The sequence below is a fragment of the Budorcas taxicolor genome, chromosome 10 (assembly GCF_023091745.1).
Source record: "Budorcas taxicolor isolate Tak-1 chromosome 10, Takin1.1, whole genome shotgun sequence".
In the NCBI taxonomy this organism is placed as follows: Eukaryota; Metazoa; Chordata; class Mammalia; order Artiodactyla; family Bovidae; genus Budorcas; species Budorcas taxicolor.
This window is the reverse complement of record NC_068919.1, coordinates 74413063-74434220: the sequence shown is the minus strand read 5'-3', so window position 1 is coordinate 74434220 and position 21158 is coordinate 74413063. Positions and strand designations below refer to the sequence as shown.

The following is a 21158-nucleotide window of genomic DNA, read 5'->3' as shown; positions in this document are numbered from 1 at the left end:
TCATGTTCAAGCACTTTTGCATTTTTATTTAAGTAAAAGTCTAACAAATCTCTCCATACAACAGAAAATCACAATTGGGGCAATCTCTCTGTTTCCCTGCCTAGCAGCTAATAAATCTGGAATCATTGAGCCATATTACTCCATCCTATGCCCAAGAACACTTATGAGGAAACCCTTGTTACTTTTCACGGGAGCACAGTAACATCTCCCCTTCCACACAAAAGGTCCATGAAATAAGTGAACTGAGAATAAAACAATGCAAAAAATTACTCATTCTAAATTGGAACAAATATAAAAAATTATGCTGTTAAAAATTTCGTTGGACACGAACAAAGGTGAATCAAATAGTGACCCTGTTTTTATTTTAGGTTTAAGTTTTAGAATTCTGGTTTGTACATATTACTATAGAGGATAGAGAGCATTTTTAATTGCAACTTTTAAACAAAAATTCTCTTACCTGTAATTCAAGAGGTATTTCACTGCTTTGAAGCAGGAATTGTATTTTAGCCACTCTTTTAGAAAATTCTGAAGGTTTTTGTTCATGGACTTGTAACTCTTCCTAAAACACACAATGCCAATAGAAAATATATTTTTATTTTATTCCTTATTTTCTGGTACCTGTGATTGCTACTGAAAATATTTAGCAACTAAAAGAGCTCTGAATTTTCACCAATCACTTGATTTTTGACAGAGTCCTGGGAGATACAAAACTAAGTGTCTTCATGAGTCAGGCATATGTTATAACTGAGTGAAACACTCTGGCAATCACACATTTGGAAAGTCTTTCCCAAAAGTATAAAAATGGATATGTGAACTTAAAAGTGAATAAAGTGATCAAAATTAGAGAAATAAAAGATTTGAAGCATCAGACTCGGTATATTGTAAAGTCATCATGCATTCATACATACATTTTTATATTACATTGAACCACATATAACTGCATGACTCTCTTCCTCTCAGCTCATCCATGTGCCTATATACTTTTTTCTTAATAAAGAGATAGCTACCTGTTTCACTATTTTATGTCTCCTTGTTGAAATTCTTTTCCAAAAAACCCAAGAGCAGAGTGTAGCTTCTAGTCACTAGTTGCTGGTGGTCTAATAATTAAGATACAGTGCTCTCACTACTATAGCACAGCTTCATTCCTAGCCAGAGAACTAAGATCCTGCTTCAAGCTGCCACACACTTGACCCATCCCTGAGGTCACTTTTATCTATGAACCTCTAGGTTGTCTATGAACCCACATTAATACCTACTAACATCTTCCTGGATTACCACAAAGAAGACAATGGAATGCAGGTCTCCTTTGAGGAATAATGAAAGAAATAAAGGGTTTCTTTGTGCTTTCTCTATCCCTCTTCAAGAAAGCAAACTTGATAGTAAAATGCCAATGTCTATAAAAAGGATATATGTTCTATTTCTGTTCAATTACCTTCAGTTTTTCTGTTTCCTCTTCAGTCAGCTGATGTAATTCCAATTTTTGAAGGACCTTTTCAGTCCACTCATCAATTTCATTTTTTAAGTAAAAAAGTTTGTCCCATAAAGCTAGAGCTCGACCAAGATTTTCATAGTAGTCCTCTGTCTTCTCATTTATCTACCATAATTTAAAAATAAAAATAATACATTAAATGGTGAAAAGTATAAGAACCACTGTTTCAGTCAAACACAACTAAAATTTTAGACTACCTTTACTTGCTAAATTATTTGCTTTATTTATCAACAAAAATTTTACTTTAATATACCATATAGTTCATTATTCTACAAAAATAACTTAGGTGATTTGCTGCAGTTTATAAGAAATAGTATTCCTCATTTTTAAGCCACAATAATAAAAGAAGCTTTCAAAAATCCAGCTCAAAATATACAAATTCTTAATTTGTAATTCATAAAATATCATTACTACTCAACCAAAAATTAGTAAATAAATACAAAGCTGAACATCAATAACTTGCATGGATGAGTAATATATTAACTAGTTTATTTTAAATAAGTTGAGTATGTACTTGTAGATCTAAAAGAGTATAGACCCATTTCTTAGTAGTACCTAACCCTGGGGTAAAGTTAAATCCTAAGTCATACATTTTATATTATTTGAACTTTTTTTATAATAAGCACTTTTGAATTTTGTAATTAGATAAAAACATTAAAGATGCAAAAGAAAAGATCAATTTAATTGGTATAAAGCAGAATTTCTAGTCAATCAAATTATCACTTACATCAAGCCATCTATCCACAATAATATTAGCTTCTTTCTCAAAAGGAGGCTCTTCAAAGGTTCTCATTTTATTTAGATGAAACTGCAGATTTTTGCAGATCTGGTTAATTCTGTCTACAACTTCTAAGTGTTCATTAAATTCTTCTTTAACAACTTCAATCTGTAAAAGTGATATGAAATATGTTTTGATATACTGACACAAACTGGTAAGACTTATTGTTCCACTTTCTCAATGAAAAATTATTAGAATCCTAAACTTCTGGTTTAATAATAATCCTACAGCCTTGTCCCACTCTGCATGATGAAATATTTATAATAGTCTAAAACTATGTTTCTAGTCAAATGAAATTATATTCTATCAAAAAATTCACCTCTATTCAGTGGTATGAAAAATGACAGCTCCTAGACTGTTCCAATAGGAACCATTTTTGTGATTTTGAAGAACCTAAGTGCTCATCTGATTAAAATAGACAAAAGCGCTGAAACATCGATAATATGACTTCTAGTGTAATCTTTCATGATTTTAACTCCCACATAAATTCTAACTTATAAGGTGAAACACTATCAAAAGGCCAAGGATTTTAAACTACAAAATAAAATTTGAGTGTTGAGCAATGCAATTCTAATGTTTCCACTCAATTTACTAAGCTTATACAAGCATCTTTAATGATTATATAAAACTTGAAAATAGTGATTTCTCATGAATAAAAAACTAAAAATTATATCCCCATGGGGGACAGGCCTTCCATTTCTGGGAATATGCAGTGAACATAATTTTCCTTACTCCCATTAAGTACAACTAAAAACCCTGGACATCACCTACAAAACCGACTTAAGAAAACTAAAAAGTGAGGAGATCAAGGAGGGAGAATGGCTGGGGTATCAGCTCCTGAAGCCAGCCTGGTGACGAGTTCCCTGACTTTTCCTTTTCCCTTGCATATCCCAGAGTATGTGCTGGAGAAGTCAGAACCTGGCAATAGCCACATGTACAGACCAAAAAAGCCTTTTCTCTTCAACCAAAGAACCAGGAATAGGACAACACAGTAAAACAGAAAGCTTTTAGGAAATATCCGCTGGAGCGAAATAGCCGCTGGAGCAAAGTACCTTAGAAAACACGTGGCCCTAACCCCCTCCTGTACCAGCAAAGCTCAAGTGTAGAACCTAGATCACCACCACCTCCAGGTAGTAACAGGAGCCCCACTCTCCCCCAGCCAGGAAAAAGAAGGCCAAGTAGAGCTCAGACTTTCATTCCTGCTGAGCAGCGACATACACACACACTCACTCATGATGTCAGGGACGGCTACATAGGGAGCTGTAAGGAGGACCCAGGGAGATAGCAGTGGAGACCTTGTGGAAAGTGAGAGGGCCCACCATCAACCAGTAACAAGGAAGCCTCTATCTTGGGTGCCATGAAATTGTCTTTATTTGTGGACAAAATGATTATCTATGTCAGAGAGCCCAAGGAATCTACAAAAACAACCCTAGGACTGATATGTTGGTTCAGGAAGGTCACAGGATACAAGATAAACATATAAAAATAGAGTGTATTTTTCAGTTGTAATATATAGTGAAATTTTATGTAACTTTGTTTTGTATTTTCCAAGTCTCCTGTAAATGTGTTATCATACTTTCATAATTTAAATAAGAAAAAAAGGGAAAAAATGCAAAACTCAGGGATAAAGACATGCACAATATTCAGAGAAAACTTGAATTCAAAAGGATACATGCATCCCAATATTCATTGCAGCACTATTTACAATAGCCAAGACATAGAAGCAGCCTAAATGTCCATCAGCAGAGGAATGGAGTAAGAAGATGTGGTACCTATATCCAATGGAATATTACTCAGCCATAAAAAATGAAATAATGCCACTTGCAGCAACAAGATGGACCTAGAAATTATCATGAAAGTGAAGTAAGCCAAACAGAAAAAGACAAATCTCATATGATATTACTTGTATGTGGAATCTAAAAAAAAAATGATACAAATGAAATTATGTACAAGACAGAAACAGACTCATAGACATAGAGAACAAATTTAGGGTTACCAAAGGGGAAGGGGAATAGAGAGGGATAAATTAGGAGTCAGGGATTAGCAGATACACACTACTATATAGCATAGCCAACAGATAACCAACAAGGTCCTACTGTACAGCACAGGGAACTATACTCAACATCTTACAATAACCTATAATGGAAAACAATCTGAAAAAAATTTAAAATCTACTGTATTTCTTTATACTAACAATGGACACATGGACACTAAAATTTTTAACATAATATCATCCACAATCACTCAAAAATAAAATAGGTGTAAATCTAACAAAACATATACAGTGATTATATGCTGAAAACTATAAAATACCAATTAAAAAATCAAAGAAGATCTAGATAAATGCAGACACATTTATGGATCAGAAGACAACATAGTAAAATATCAATTTTCCTGAAACCGATGGACAAGTTTAATACAATTATTATCAAATCCTAGTAGCATTTTTTGTAGATATAGACAGGATTATTCTAAAATTCATATGGAATAATAAGGGAACTATAATAGCTAAAATATTTGAAAAAAAGAAAAAAGTGGGAAGTTTACTTGATTTTAAAACTTATCATGTAGGTACAGTAATAAAGATTATATCAATTGGCAGAGGGACAGACACACAGATCAATAGATCAAAGTGAACCCAACAAATAACTGATTTCTCACAAAATGAAAAAGCAATTTAAGGGAGAAATGGGACTCTTCTCAACCTATGGTGCTGGAGCAACTGGACATTTACGAACAAAAACAGGAACCTTGACCCAAATTTCATACCTTATACAAAAACTGATTCAAAATGGATGATGAACTTAAACGTCAATCATAACACCATAAAACTTTTAGAAAAAGAAATAAGAGACAATCTTCAGGATCTGTGCCAGGCAAACAATTCTGAGACTTTGACGCCAAAAGTACAATCTATGAAAGGAAAAACTGATAAACCAACCTTTACCAAAATTTTAATCTTTTGTTTGCAAAGACCCTGTTAGGGAGATGAAAAGGCAAGCTACAGTTTGGGCGAAAATATTTGCAAACCATATATCTGACAAATGACCAGTGTGTAGAATGTGTGTGTATGTATATATATATATATCAAAACTTGACAGTAAAAAAACACAAAAATCTAATTAGAAAATGAGCAAAAGATATAAAAAGAGATTTCTGCAAAGATGACATTCAGATGGCAAATAAGCACAAGAAAAACTGATCGATACCACTAGCAATTAGGAAAATGCCAATGAAAACCACAGAGTGATACCACTACATGTGTATCAGAATGACTAAAACAAAAAGACATCTAATGCTGGCAAAGATGTGCAGAAACTGGATCCCTCATACATTGCTGGTGGGAATGTAAAATGGTACAGCCACTCTGGAAAACAGTTTGAAAAATTAACATACAACCCAGCAACTATACTCCAGGGCATTGATCCCTGACAAATAAAAAGACAACACACACACACATACACACACACACACACACACACACACACACACACACACACACACACACACCCTATACCAATATTTATAGCAGCTTTATTTATAACAACCCCAAACTAGAAACAATCCAGATGTCCAGGAGACCATTAAACAGGCTGTGGTACATACATTCATACCACGGAATCCTACCCAGCAAAAAAAGAGAGCAAACTATCAATGCATGGAAGAGCCTGAATGAATCTCCAGAAAATTATGCTGAATGAAAATAACCAATCCCTAAAGGTTATGCTTTAGGCTTCCCTTGTGGTTCAGCTGGTAAAGAATCTGCCAGCAATGCAAGAGACCTGGGTTTGATCCCTGGGTCGGGAAGATCCCCTGGAGAAGGGAAAGGCTACCCCCTCCAGCATCCTTGCCTGGAGAATCCCATGGACAGAGGAGCCTGGTAGGCTACAGTCCATGGGGTCGCAAAGAGTCGGACACGACTGAGCGACTTCACTTTCACTTTCACCCACTCCAGTATTCTTGGGCTTCTCTTGTGGCTTACCTGGTAAAGAATCTGCCTATAGTGTGGGAGACCTGGGTTCAATTCCTGGGTTGGGAAGATACCTTGGAGAAGAGAAAGACTACCCACTCCAGTATTCTGGCCTGGAGAATGCCATGGACCATATAGTCCATGGGGTCACAAAGAGTCAGACATGACTGAGCAACTTTCACTCAAAGGTTATGCACTGTATGATTTCATTTATATAGCATTTTTTGCAATGACAAAATTACAGAAAGGAAGAATATATTAGTGGTTGTGAGGAGGTGGGAGCAAGAGGGAAATGGTAGGGCTATAAGATGACCACACCAGTATCAAGTGGTGATGGAAGTATTCTTTCTCTTGATTGCATCATTGTCTGCAACCTGACTACAATATTGTACTATAGTTATACCAGACATTACCATTGAGGAAACTGAGTAAAGGGCACACAGGATCTCTCTGTATTATCGCTTATAACTGCATGTGAATCTATAATTATCTCAAATTAAAAGTTAATTTAAAAATGAAATTTACTTCAATGTTTCAAATGGAAAAAAAAGAGGAAACTGGGGAGTCTCTGTCTCCTGACCTGAAGTTGACTAATACTTTGGCAGAGCAGAGAAGTAGACATTGGTGTTTTTTTTTTTTTCTACCCATTCAGGACACTTGTTCAACTAAATGGAAATATATATACATGAATATACATATATACATATGTATCCTGTTCTTTATTACATTCAAAGAGCTTTGTTGTTACACTGACGCAAGCTACTGGTGGGTGATGAGAAAAACAAGAGCAGGAGAGGACACCTCTAGTATTGACAGGAGCTGCAGGCTTTGTCCTACAATGAATGGAAGGAGTCAATAAAGGAAAGCAGACACCCCCTGACATTTCCCAAACTTTAACAGTCCCCTGACATTCTAGCCTTCTAGTCTTACTTTTGCACTTCTGCCTTTCATTAAAGAGAGTGGAAATTCGGCACCATACCCTAGATAAACATCCAGGTTTCTATGGTTCTTAAGGACAAAGTTCTCAGTGGTATCATATTTCAGCCACTGGTGCAAAGTATCATGAAAATACATATGCCAGAAGTCGATTGTTTCTCAAGACCATACCTAAGTCATCACAAAATTAACAGAGAGTTACATTAACAGCTGGTACCACAATTTGCTTTTTCCAGACAGGTTTAAAAAAAAACAAACATTAGAGAAAATGATTCAACACAAGTGTACTTCTATATCTCCCATACAAAATGATACATTATTTCAGCAAATATACAAAGATACCATGCTAGATATAAGATTCTCAATCTAATAGTAAAAACCTGGACATTTATACATTTCTTAAATATAATCAGTTGTTTCATTAATTTTAAGATATTCTTGTAAGTAAATCTTTACACTTGAGAAAGAGGTATAAAGCTAGCCATTTTTTACTTCTACAATTCACGTTTCAAATATGTCTTCAGGTAAGACAATATTATGGTTGAAACACAACTTTGTAGTCAGACAAGCTGAGCTTAAATAACAATTCTATCACTTATTAGCCATATAATCTTTGGAAAGTTATTTAACCTCTATCCTTACTTTATTTCTTTGTTTACAGAGAAAGTTGCTAACCTGTCCAGCTAAGCTGGGCGTGGGGGGCTGGGGGTGGGTAAGGTTACACCATCACAGTGGGCCTGGCACAAAGCAAGAATAGTTGCAAGTCAAGAGGGATTTGCTCTCTGGTCAGTTTAAAAGGCAGGGACTCAGGATCTGTGAGTATCTAAGGCAGAGACCTGGATCCTGAAACAAGAGCGCAGGCTGAAAAATGGGTGCTGGGGGTGGAGTAGAAAAGTAGCTGTATGAACTGGGACATGTTTTAGGCAAAGACGAAATTGTCTGTAAGAATCTGGTCTACAGGCATACCTCAGAGACATTGCAGGTTTGGGTCCAGATCATGGAAGTAAAGGAAGTATTGCAATAACACAAGTCACGTGAATATTTTAGTTTCCAGACACATTTAAAAATTTTGTTTACGTTACACTGCAGTCCATGAAGTGTGCAATAGCATTATTTCTTAAACAATGTACATGCCTTAATTTAAAAATACTTCACTGCTAAAAAAAACTTGGACCATTCTCTGAACCTTTAGCAAGCCATAACCTTTGCTGGTGAAGGGTTTGAAATACTGTGACCCAGGGACACAAAGAGAAAATGCTGTTGGAAGAATGGTATCGATAGACTTGCTGGACAAAGGGTTGCCACAAACTTTAAATTTGAAAAGACACAATAAAGCAAAGTCTAATAAAACGAAGTATGTCTGTATATAAGCTTCATTAATGTTGCTCTCAATCATTGTAAAGTTTAATAAAATTGCCTTCTAAGAGCCAGGTGTATCAAGTAGATGATATTTCACACATGCCTCTGACACTCTGACAGCACTTTAGTATAGAGTACTCAGAAAACCAGGAGGAAGTGTAATTTTCTGGTGTATAAGAATACAGTGTAACATATTCTTTTCTAAGTACTCCATTCTTCTGCCACTCTGGTTGATAACCACATAAAATCATAGAAAATAATGACATCTAGTGTCCAAAAGTGTAATTCTTAGACTATAAAGTTGTGATTGGCAAGGCTATGAACACAGATGGAGCAACTTGGAGATAAGCTCACACATCTTTACAGAAAGAGAAGAAATAAAAAGATAATTTTTTCTTTATCCACTGACAACCGATTTTAGGGATTTTCCTAGTACCCTCTTTCTCTTAAGGCTGTGGTGAAGTCAGGTTCTTCTTAGGTGGAAAGTCAGTGCACAGACTGTTCCAACCTTTCAGCAAGCGCAAGCCCAGACTCCAAGAGAACCATACCACCAATATCAAAACCCAAACAGATGCAACCCAGTATTAACTTGGGGACCAACTTTTTTTCAAGGCCTGGGGATAAATTCAATAAATTCTTGTATACCTGGTAAAACAGAGTCACTAATAACTACTTCTAAACTACATTTTGAAAATGATTCCACTGATAACCTTCTCTCTATTGTCAGGCTTGCAATCGAGGCCACTGTGTAAAGTTTCCTTTGGAATCTGGACTCACCTCTGCTATCCTTTTCTTCAAGTTCTCCTTTCCCATGTAGGAAGCCTGGAGGGAGATGACATTCTCTTCTTTTTGAATCAATGTTGTCAGGACACTTTTAAAATTCTGATACTGTTTTAAGAGCTCCAAAACTCTTTCACATTGGTCAAGGCTATGAAAAAAGTAACACAGCTAAATTTCTGAAAGTTACAAAACCATTCTTTCTCTTTGTAGTATGCTATAAAAATAACCTAATAAGTTATAGAAGGATTTTTCCTCTAGACATGGTTTATAATATTGTTTTACAATTTAACCCAAGAATGATGGTATATGTAATTATTTGACAAATGGATGGTCTAAATAAGGACTGGATTACTATTTTCACCAGGTCAATATTAAAAAGTTACCAGATGTAAGCTCTAGACAGAAACACAGGATTCATAACCTTAAGGAATCAGCACCTCGATTTCATCTTTAATTAAAAAATATCTTGGAAAATGGTGCCTCTTTAGCGTTATTTTTGGACATTGTTTCAGTGTTAATTTAATACGATTCAATTACATCTATTTCAACTCATTATAGATTTTAGTCATTTAAAAAAAAAGCTTAAATAGGATAGATGACACGGCAGTTAAAAGACAGCTGGTTTCTATTTATGGCTGGGTAAAATTAGTCATGTGACCTTAAGAAAGTTACTTCAGGCTCTGTGGACCTCACTTCTTTCCTCTGTAAAATCCAAGAGTGGACTAGATCAAACACCACATGGCTTCATCTTGAATACTGTATACTCAGGTTCCGGCAGGAAGCAGAAGGCACACTCGGATGGAGTTCTGTGGTGGAAGGACCACTGAGGGTAGAGTTAAGGGAAACGACAAGGCAGCTGGGACACCTAGAGGCTAACCTTTCCAATAACAGATGCGCCACCTGGCCTCCAGAGGAGAGAGGGAAAGTGCCCTGAGCCAAAGAGGGAGCCGACAAGAGCGGTCAGAACCTCTGCTGAAAAGGGCGGGGTTAAGACCACCTTGACTTCTCTCTCTTCTTACTCATGAATCGCCTATTAGTCCCTCCCAGTTCCCAACCCAACTGGAACCCTTGAGTGGTATAGTCCCTGGAATGGTCAGCCCTCCCAGCCACTCCCACCCTCAGGCAGAAAGCAAAGGGAGAAGATAAGGAAGACTGTCCAGCTGCACTGCCAACCAGGATTGGTGAGTACTGACTGCTACAAAATTAGGAAAACTCTGAGCCTTGTCCAGGCTCTGTAGGAAAGATGGTGGTAACTGACTGACAACACCTGTCAATCAAGTAGAGGTGTAATTTTCTGGTAGAGCAATGCCCCCAACTCCCAAAGACATCCACATCCTCATCCCTGGATCCTGTGAACACCTTCTATACATAGCAAAAAGAACTCTGCAGATGTGACTAAATTAAGGAACTTAAAATAGGGACACTTTCCTGGATTATCTGAATGGGTGCAGCATAATGACAAGGCCCTTATAAGGAGACAGGAGGGTCAGAGTCAGAAGGAGATGTGATAACAAAAGCAGAGATGAAAGAAAGACAGAGATTGAGATCTGAAGATGCTACTCGGCTGGCCTTAAAGATGGAAGGGGACACAAGCCAAGGAATATAACAGGCAGCCTCCAGAAAAGGGAAAAGGCAAGGAAGTGGATTCTCTCCTAGAGATTCCAGAAAGGAACACAGGTGATTTTAGGTCTTCCAACCTCCAGACTGTACAATAAGTTTATGTTGCCTTTAAGCCACTACATTTGTGGTCATTTATTACAGAAGCAACAGAAAACTAATACAAATGGGCAATAGTAATTATAAATACACTATATATATTTGTCCTCTCTCTTAGATAACCTTTTAAATTCATTTGCCCATAACCTAGGATTCCAGGTCTTGCCCCAGACATTGGCCTAGTGAGCTTAGTGTGAAACTCTTAAGTTGGCCTCTCCTTGAGGCCCAAGGGACTGTGTTATTAACATACAAATTCCAAAAAGTTAACTGTGCCACAGACAATTTTTCAGATTTGGGAGGGGGTTGGTTTTTTTATTATTATTATTCTCTATTTTAAAATTTTAGCTGGTGGAGGAATTTTTTTCTCCTTACCATTCTGTGACCAAGGTTTTTGCATTCTCCCACAAGACTGCTGTGTCCCGGCACCTTTGACTCAGGGCTTTGTCTCTGCCGTCTTTGAATGGTGGAAGAGATTTCACCATTTCTTGCAAGTGTTTCTTCTCTTCTTCATATTCATCTAGGTCTTTATCCAGTCTGATTAACGATTTTCTCCTTGAACACGAGAGAGAAAATTTTAATTGCCAATGATCAATATTGGCGAATTTTGATTCAATACAAATATGGGTAATTCATGGAGCACACTAACTTTAATTTGCCCTCATGAGATTTATGCCAAGATCACACATTCCTATGACAGAGTTCAGGAGGTGCATTTCCAGAACTAGTTTGTGTTTTAAATAGAACAGACATACAAAACCATGAGCAGTAACATTTCTCAGTGATGAATACACTTATAAAGGGTGTGTATATGCATATGAGAAAAAAGAAAGAATATGTGTGCATGGGTGGGATAGAAAGGATGATATGGAGAGAGGAAAAGAGACAGATGGCAGAACACTGCAAACCCCTCAGGCAGGGCATAGGGGGTAGAAAGAAAGGGAATGCAAATGTGTACAAAAAGCCCCCCAAAACAAAGAAGAGTCATTTGAACTAAGGGTTTCAACATACAAATTAACCCTGGCAGGGCTAACTCCATTTGCTTAGGTCTAAATTGCTTTTATCAGATACTCTCTCTGCCTCAACTTCCTCTCTTCCAGTTCTCTACTGAATCCACTCCAATAAGGCGCTCACTCCTCCAAGACTGCTTGTCAAGCTACCCAGTAACTTTCACATTGTTAATCCCATGTCCCGATCTCCATCATCTTCCTTCAACAGTAGGCAGCATATGACACAGCTAATCGTTTCTCCTCATTGAAAGGTGTTGTCACTTGACCTCCAGGATTCTCTTGACTTCCCTTCAAAATCATTGCAGACAGTGAGTGACTGCAGCCATGAAATTAAAAGACACTTGCTCCTTGGAAGAAAAGCTATGACAAACACAGACAGGATTACTTTGTGACATGCATATGCAATCCTAGAGACATTACTTTGACGACAAAGGTCCATGTAGTCAAAGTTATGGTTTTCCCAGTAGTCACGTATGGATGTGAGAGTTGGACATAAAAAAAGCTGAGCACCAAAAAATTGATGCTTTTGAACTGTGGTTTGGAGAAGACTCTTGAGAGTCCCTTGAATTGCAAGGAGGTCAAACCAGTCAATTCTAAAGGAAATCAATCTTGAATATATATTGGAAGCACCGACACTGAACTTGAAGTTCCAATACTTTGGCTACCTGATGTGAAAAGCTGACTGATGCTGCGAAAGATTGAAGGTAGGAGGAGAAGGGGACAACACAGGATGAGATGGTTGGATGGCATCACCAATTCGATGGACATGAGTTTGAGCAAGCTCCAAGAGATGGTGAAAACCTTCTCTGTAAAACTGTGCCTAATGACCACTTTTGAATTGCAACCACCTCCTCCTTCTCTGCTTAACTTTTCCGCATAGCCTTTAGCACCAGCGCACATACTATATATCTTCTTCTCTCCACTAGATAATAAGCTCTACAAAGGGCAAGAATTTTTGTCTGTTTTGTTAACTGCTATATCCCCAGGACCTAACACAATGCCTGGCTTGTTCTATTGATAACTCAAATAAAATTAAAGCAACTTACCATCTATCAACATGTAGTTTTCATTTGTAAATTAGTATTTATTACTAATTTATTTATAAATCTATAATAAATGCATTAACAATCAATAACTAAATCAGTTCCATGCCTTATTAAGAATTGGAGCACTGCAGAAACAGATGTCTCATTGAGACGAGAGCTCAGGGAGATTTCAGAGGGAAGAGCTTAATCAGCTAAAGAACCCTGGGAGAGCACTGAGCCTGAGGGATTAGAGGTGGACAGAAGAAGAGCCAGGAAAAGGGAGAGGTTTAGAAGGGGGAGGGGAGCTCCACAAAAGTAACTCTTTTGCTAGCTTTTGCTAACGTTTTCATTTTCAGGATCTGAATGCCAGAATTAGAGAGGCAGCACTCACACAGAAGGCTGCCAACTGAGTTGAAGTCAACACCAACTTTAGTTTACCTATTAAACTCAGTCCCCTGCATTCCCACTCAGTCCCCAACCAATGAAGGAAGAAGTCAGGACAAGGTGGCATGTGCATCTTCCACTTGTCTATCATCAAATGTGTGTAGTTTCCCAGGACTTCCCCCATCAAGAGAACCCCATAATAAATACACAGCAGTCAAGAGACTTTTCAGCAACTCATGGATCTTATACATATCTTATTTCACTCTTCCTTCATCCAGAAGAATGAAAACTTTAAAGAAAAAAATTATTTCCCTATTAAACTGAAAAAAAATAAAAAACAATTATATAACACTTTGTAAAGGCATAGTATCAACAAAAAGGAAGTTTGAAAAGTCTACAAAAAAGAACCCTGAATCCTGAATAGAGCAGGATGGAACAGAAGTTGAAAGACAGGAAGCATTTATTTCACCTAAAGGATACTTGGAAAAAAAACAAACAGAAGAATGTCATCTGGCATGAGACGGATAAAAATACCTACCTTTGTTTTATTGCTGGAACAGTTGGATCCTTCAGGCCAATTTTACTGATTTGATTGTGTACATCTTGAATATTTTTCAGGAGTTCGTCATTCTTAAACACACAAGCCCCTAGTAATTTGTCTTCTTCAGTGACTTCCTCCTGCCCACCAGAACAATGTGTCTCAGATAAGTTTTCGGACAAAGCATCCAGAAGTTTTTCACAGGAGGTGTTTTCACCCTGTTCAGTGTCTTTAATGCTTATACCAAGCATCTTCAAACGCTCATCCAAATGTCTGGCCTTGTCTCTCATCCGATGAATTTCCCTCTTTTTATCTTCCACCGTCAAAGTATTTGCTGGTACCCCCTGTGAATCTGAGGCTGAATGGTCTGTAAGAAGCTCACTAGAGAGTCCAGCTGCTCTCAGAGAAGCCAAAAAATCTTCCAGAGCTTCGAGAGCATCTTTGTTCTTCTGTACTCTGTGGCTCATTTCTTCCAGTTGTGTTCTGTGTTTCAGAATAATATTCTGTGCTACATGCAGGTCAAGGGGGTGTAATTCCTTTAATGCAAAGTTGCCTGACTGTCCCAAATTCTTACATGTTTCAATCTGTTTTACTATGGAATCTTGGATATTCTAAAATAAAAGTAATAAGAAAAGCTGAAAGACTGAGGTAGAAGAAAGACTGTATAACAGAAAATAACCCAGAATTACGTCACTAGATTTGATCTAGAAAACGGCTTCTCAATTTAACCAAGGTTGACAGCTTTGACAGAAGGAACATTTTAATTACAAATGATCCAATGACCCAGTTGTTTTCTTATCTGATAGCCTTCCTGATGTTTTGGTCTCCAAAAGAAAAGAGGTATATCAAATTACTGATGCAATGAAAATAATTACAGATTGATCTGCTGAGACACCTGTTTATAATTTGAAAAATAAAACAAATATTTTCAATTTAAGATGAGATTGGGAATAAGTAAACTACAGAATACGATAATTTAAGCATATCAGTCTATACAGAGATTTAGGATTTCAGTCACTGGAGAAGGCATTCATTACCAAGCCTTCATTTATTTAAAAACTTTTTATTTGGTATTGGATATAGCCGATTAGTAATGCTATGATGGTTTCAGGTGAATAGTGAAGGCACTCAGCCATACACACACCTGTATCCATTCTCCCCCAAACTCTCAGCAAGCCTTCATTTTTAATTCAAAGAAAATACATTATTATTTACTCCAAGGTAACTACTTCTGAACTGGTGAGGAATTAAAGAGTTGAAAAATAAACAAGTCTATATTATATAATAACAAGTCTATATTATTGAAGGTTTTTCTGTAATGGTTTATATTCTAAAGAAATACTACTGATGTTTAATAAAAACCCATAAACATATATAAATCTCTGAAGAACTGATAATTCCATAAATATCCTGTGAGAATTTATATTTACCCTCAGGTTTTGATAAACGTCATCAGCATCAGTGAGATGAAATTCCTGAATGGCCATTTTACAGAGCAGCAGGTCTGTGTCGCAGAGAAGCAGTGACTCCTTCTCCACGGGTAACACCATCTGCAGTACAGTCTCTAAAGACTCCATTCTGGGTGAAAAATAAGCCAGACATTACGGGAAAACACAGCAGAAAGTTATCCTATAAAACATATCAATGCCATTATTAACCAAGAACAGAAAACAATTATGCAATGAAAATACATATAATAATATGTATAGATCATCACATTGAAAGTCAAACCCAGTGATCCACAATGGCAAATGAGCTATTTGCTATATCCAAGTATTTTTGATAATCTAACTGATACTGCACTAAATGGAAAACTGGTGTAAAACATACTAAGCTTTTCCTTCCCTTTTGACATATAAAATACTTGGATGTAATTGAACCTTGCCTTGGTGACAAAGAAACTCATATGAATACTAATCATTTGATTAGTGAGACTATAATAACCTTCAAAGACTAAGCTAATTAATAACTTGAAATGTGTGAATCTGAATAAGTAGAATGTAGATTCCGAGCCTCAGTTCCATCTGATGTCAAATGGGTAGATGTGCTGGAATATGTAAAGAAAAAACAATAGCACTCTCATTCTAGAAATGAGGAAATCAAGGCCCAGAAGTCATGTGCTGTGCCCAAATGCAGGCTCAAGGGGAGATAGTGGGAAGCTCAGCCTTTGGAACTCAACAAAACTTGAGTTCCACTTAAGTTTCTGGGTAGCGTGACTTGGTTTTATGATTTAACCTCCTTCAGTAGCAGTTTCCTCCTCAGCTTCTCTTATGGCTGCTGTGACAATTAAATAAAATAACACACTTCGTAAATATGATACTAACCTTGCTTAAAACAGCATTAACAAATTCAGCAAATTTAGTAAACGCATGGTTAATAGATCCCAGAATGATACCTGGACGTAAGAGTCATCTGAAGCTCTCTTTCTTTCTCCTTTAATTTGTCTCTTGCCTTAACTATAAAAGGCTTCTTAATGTCACTCTCAAGCTCTTCTAACTTCAATGAAGTGATTTCAAACTCTTTCCAGCAAGCATCAGTTTCATTTTTTAAGACCTGTGTGGAATACATAATTTATTAATGAATGGGTTAATAGGCACAATTATTCTATTCTTACAAAATGAAACATTCACAACTGTGGGCACAAGCAAGTTTCACATCTTCAAATTTCACATGAAGATACATTTGAAAAGATATCTTCCAACCATCTACAAGTAAACTGTCCTTCAGAAAACAATTACATTAACTGTGCCCTCAGAGGATCCACTGAAAGAAGTCAAGGGAATCAGCAACATGACTTTCAAGGAATCCAAACCCCCTTCCTGAAGTGAGATACACAGAATACAACTCAGAAAGACACACAGAGAAGGAAGGACAGATATTCTATTAGATATTCTAGTTTTCTCTAGATAATCATTTTTCTCCTTAAACTACAACTGCAGCAAAACAGAATATTTCTGTCAAAAGAGAAGTGAATAAAATTAATGATTTATTATCAAACATCTAAAATTCTATACTATTCCAAATCTTTCTCTTGGTTCTATTTTTTAAAAAAGAAGGCACTGCTATAAAATCTGAGTGTTCATTAGCATCATTTGTCCTTCACTTTCCCCAAGGATTTAGTTTAGCTTTTCTAATCAACTTATTATTCAGTCACAGGAGTAAGGTCTCAAAGGCAATTTCTTAATTGTGATGAAAACATGCTAAATTCATCACTTGAACAACAGAGATTTTCACACATGAATTTTGCTTGTTCAGATGGAAAATAGAAAGGAGCCATTTGGTAGAATGTGATTCAGGAACTGGCATCTTAAAAGGAAGATAACTAGAAAATATCAGAGGCACTGAAGGAAGCACCCATGGCCTTTTCTCCACTGGATATGCCTTCTCTAAGGGTTTACTCTAATGTACCGCCAAGCATACAAGGGTGCTGCACAGTAATGCTGATTATCTTCTAAATAAGAAACATGCTTTTAAAAATTAATTAATTTTTGGTTGTACTGGGTCTTCATTGCTGCGCATAGGCTTTCTCTAGTTGCAGCAAGTGGGGGGTTACTCTCTGGTTGCATTGCCTGGGTTTCTCTCTGCAGGGGCTTCTCTTGTTGCAGAGCATGGGCTCTAGGGCAAGTAGGGTTCAGTATTTGCAGCACACGGACTCAGCAATTGCAGTACTTGGGCTTATTTGCCCCACGGCCCGTGGAATCCTCCCAGACCAAGGATCAGAACCCACGCTCCCTGCATTGGCAGGCAAATTCTCAATCAGTGGACCACCAGGGAAGTCCAAGGAAGGTATTTATTTGTAGAACTTACAGCTGGTATGCTCACCACTAGATAAATTGTATTTTTCTGCAGCTCCTGACTCAGATACAATACTTCCTCTGAAGGCTCTCCATAAGGTCACCCATCATGTACTGTGAACACTCCCTCCACTACCTGCTCCCTCCTTACTGACCAACATCAAACAGATAATGTGACAGTTCGGTTAAGATGACAGCTGGCTGAGACAGAAATTCAGAGTGGCTGATTTTTCATATATCCTTAACTTCAGAGCAATTTTAGAAGGTGTGTTGGTTGAAATAACCTTCAAACATATTGTTTCATCCAATGCATCTGAAGATTTCATCTCCATCCCAAACACAATCCAAACTTCTAATCTGATAAAATATCAAATTAGAGCATGAGCAATAAATCAGGACCTGGAACCAAACTCTTTACTGGTTTGGGTGTCTTTCTCAAAATGGGTGACAGAACATTCTTCAGAAACATCTAGCCTCTGGGACCTCAACAAAAATGGTGGTGTAATACTTAGGGTGTCTTTATTTTCTATGTTTAGGGTACTATTCAGAAGAGGCAATGGTGACCCACTCCAGTACTCTTGCCTGGAAAATGCCATGCACAGAGGAGCCTGGTGGGCTGCAGTCCATGGAGTCACTAAGAGTTGGACACGACTGAGCGACTTCACTTTCACTTTTCACTTTCATGCATTGGAGAAGGATATGGCAACCCATTCCAGTGTCCTTGCCTGGAAAATCCCAGGGACAAGGGAGCCTGGTGGGCTGCCATCTATGGGGTCGCACAGAGTCGGACACGACTGAAGCGCCTTAGCAGCAGCAGCAGGGTGCTATAATTTTCATTCGTAATAAACATTTTTTATGATTTTTAAAAGATTTATTTATTTTTACATATTATTTCTTTGTGGCTGCTCTGGGTTTTCATTGCTGCCTGTGGGCTTTCTCTAGCTGTGGGCACCAAGGCTACTCTCTAGTTGTGGTGGTTTCTCTCGTTGTAGAGCACAGACTCTAGGCACACAGGCTTTAGCAGTTGTGGCACACAGGCTTAGCTACCCCATGGCATGTAGGATCTTCCCAGACCAGGGACTGAACCCATGTCCCCTGCACTGGCATGCAGATTCTTAACCACTGGACCACCAGTGAAACCCCATGGTGGCATTATTTTCTAATAAAAGATAAAACTCCTCTAGTAATATTTTCAGTATTTACCTGTAGATCTGTCAGTTTGTCCTGTAGACAAACACTACTCCTTTCCTTGTCACTGAAATCAGAAGTAATTCTGGCAATGCTGTTTTGCAGGTAAAGTTCAAGAGTGTCTTTGTGTGTATCATACCTGGAAAAAAATTAAATGCAAAGTTACTTGATTTTTAAAATTAGACCCCCAAATTTTTTAAACTGTCAATTGTCCATGAGGAAAGCCCAGGGAATTTCTGCTTAAGATATTGGACTACAGGCAAAAATTATGACTAAAGGAAAATAAAAACTTATTAAAGTATACCATATCTGCACTGATAAAAGACTTTCGCTGGATTTTCTAGCTGTTTAAAAGAGTTTACCTCTCCTTAACATATACACAATATGGTACATAAAACAGATCACCTGCAAAGATTTACTGTATAGCACAGAGAACTATACCAATATTTGTAATAACCTATAAGGGAAAAGAATCTGAAAAAGAACATATACATATATATGTATGTATGTATAGCTGAATCATTTTCCGTACCCCTGAAACTAACACAATATTGTAAATCAACTATACTTCAAATAAAAATCTTTTTTTAAAAAACAGTTTACCTCTCTAGTAAACTGTCAATAGAGGTACTGTGACCCTTTTCATATTTCTCCATGATGCTTTCCTCCTGTTGAGGCTTTAACTTGGATTCCAGGTTAAAATTCTGAGCCAATTCCATTGCCTAAGCAAATACATAAAAGAGTAAACATACTATCTTCAATATACTTAATTGCCTGGAAAAGATAAACAGTTTTGTGATACAAATGGATATCATTGATTCTTTATACCCCAAACTTCAGCTCAGAGACAGGTCTTCCCGTAGGACACAGGAGATTTATCAGGCTGATTCTCACCTTTGAACTGGTATGCCAGCAGGCTGGAGGAGTTCTCCCAACCCCTAAGCATTGTCTCTGCTTGTGACCACATAGCCATCCATGGTCAAGGGCAGACAGAAGCACAGCACAGCACACAGGAGCAGACCTCTGAAACAAGTACACCTCATTCCCGCCCCATACCTTCTGACTGGCAGCCTGGACTCACAGCAAATCCCCACTAAGCTAGAACTCAAGAATTTAGAAAATCCAATTCCCAAAGAAAGTAGAAGACAGTATAATGATAAAAAGACAAATGACAAAAAAAAAAAAGTCAAGACAAATGAACTAGTTCATCTCTGATGCTGAAGCATCTGTGCAGATTAAGCTCAACATTCTTGTGTTCTCAAAAGTAACACACATAGGCAGCATGTACTCGTAATGGTTCAAAATGGTCTTTTGGAAAGAACTGTTTGTGTCCTCAGGGGGAAGATCAAGTTATGATTGCCCTGGCTTTGGTTTGTTGTATTTTAATTCTTTGAAAAGCAATCTTATTTACATTATTTAAGTGAGAATTCTCAGCTGATAGAAACAATCAGATAATTAAAACCAACACTCAATGAGAAATGGATTATTGTACTCTTGGTATTTTTTCTTAGTGGGTTTACTTCTAAAACACATTATCCAGATTTAACACCTTTTCCGCTGATGGCTGATTGTCTGATATTGCAGATGGCACCTCGCTGAGGGTATTCCCTCCTCCATTCTCAGATGCATCTGTGCTTCCCCTAGGAAGGAATCAAAATTGCATATTAAAATATCAGGAGAAAAAAATGAAGCCTAAGAGAATAAGTAATATTCAGTGTCATGTGCCTTCACAAAAGGCTTTATCTTATTTCTCCCTCATATGTAGCTATTCTCATGAGGCACTAACTTGTTTTTTGATGTGCCTCCCAAGGTGGGCTGCAGTGTCATATGAATCTCGGAAGCACATTTCCGAAGTCTCTCTATCTTCTGCTCGTAATCTTTGAGTGCTCTCCTCACTTCTTGTTGACTCTTCTGAGAAGTCAGCTCCTCACACAGCTCCCGCAGGACATCCATGTGATGATCAAGCTGGTACAGGCTGCCCTCCTCAGAAAAGCAGGCCTGATTGAGGAAATAAAGTGGGAAATGTGTTTCCGATGAGTTTACATGATTAGTCCCTGAGGATTAGAAACGAACAGATGTGTGTGGCTTTAACAACACATTCTTTTATAAGCCCCTCCAGTGTGCCTGGTGTGGGAGTGGGCACTGGAAACAAAGACGAGAGAGATGGCCCTAAAGGGATTCGCCACAGCCTAAT

The 21158-nt window shown here is 37.5% G+C and overlaps 1 protein-coding gene across 1 annotated transcript in view; it reads right to left on the bottom strand.

The window, feature by feature from the left end:
- Positions 1–21158, bottom strand: part of SYNE2 (spectrin repeat containing nuclear envelope protein 2) — a 270474-nt gene that overhangs the window by 176887 nt on the left and 72429 nt on the right. The window contains exons 23-34 of the mRNA XM_052647219.1: positions 20751–20962; positions 20514–20604; positions 19568–19686; positions 18980–19103; positions 16378–16535; positions 15413–15560; positions 13983–14593; positions 11401–11580; positions 9310–9460; positions 2217–2375; positions 1433–1594; positions 458–559 (exon numbers count right to left, since the gene is read on the bottom strand). Coding sequence (XP_052503179.1) covers positions 458–559; positions 1433–1594; positions 2217–2375; positions 9310–9460; positions 11401–11580; positions 13983–14593; positions 15413–15560; positions 16378–16535; positions 18980–19103; positions 19568–19686; positions 20514–20604; positions 20751–20962 — 2217 coding nt within the window. The remainder of the gene's footprint in view (positions 1–457; positions 560–1432; positions 1595–2216; positions 2376–9309; positions 9461–11400; positions 11581–13982; positions 14594–15412; positions 15561–16377; positions 16536–18979; positions 19104–19567; positions 19687–20513; positions 20605–20750; positions 20963–21158) is intronic.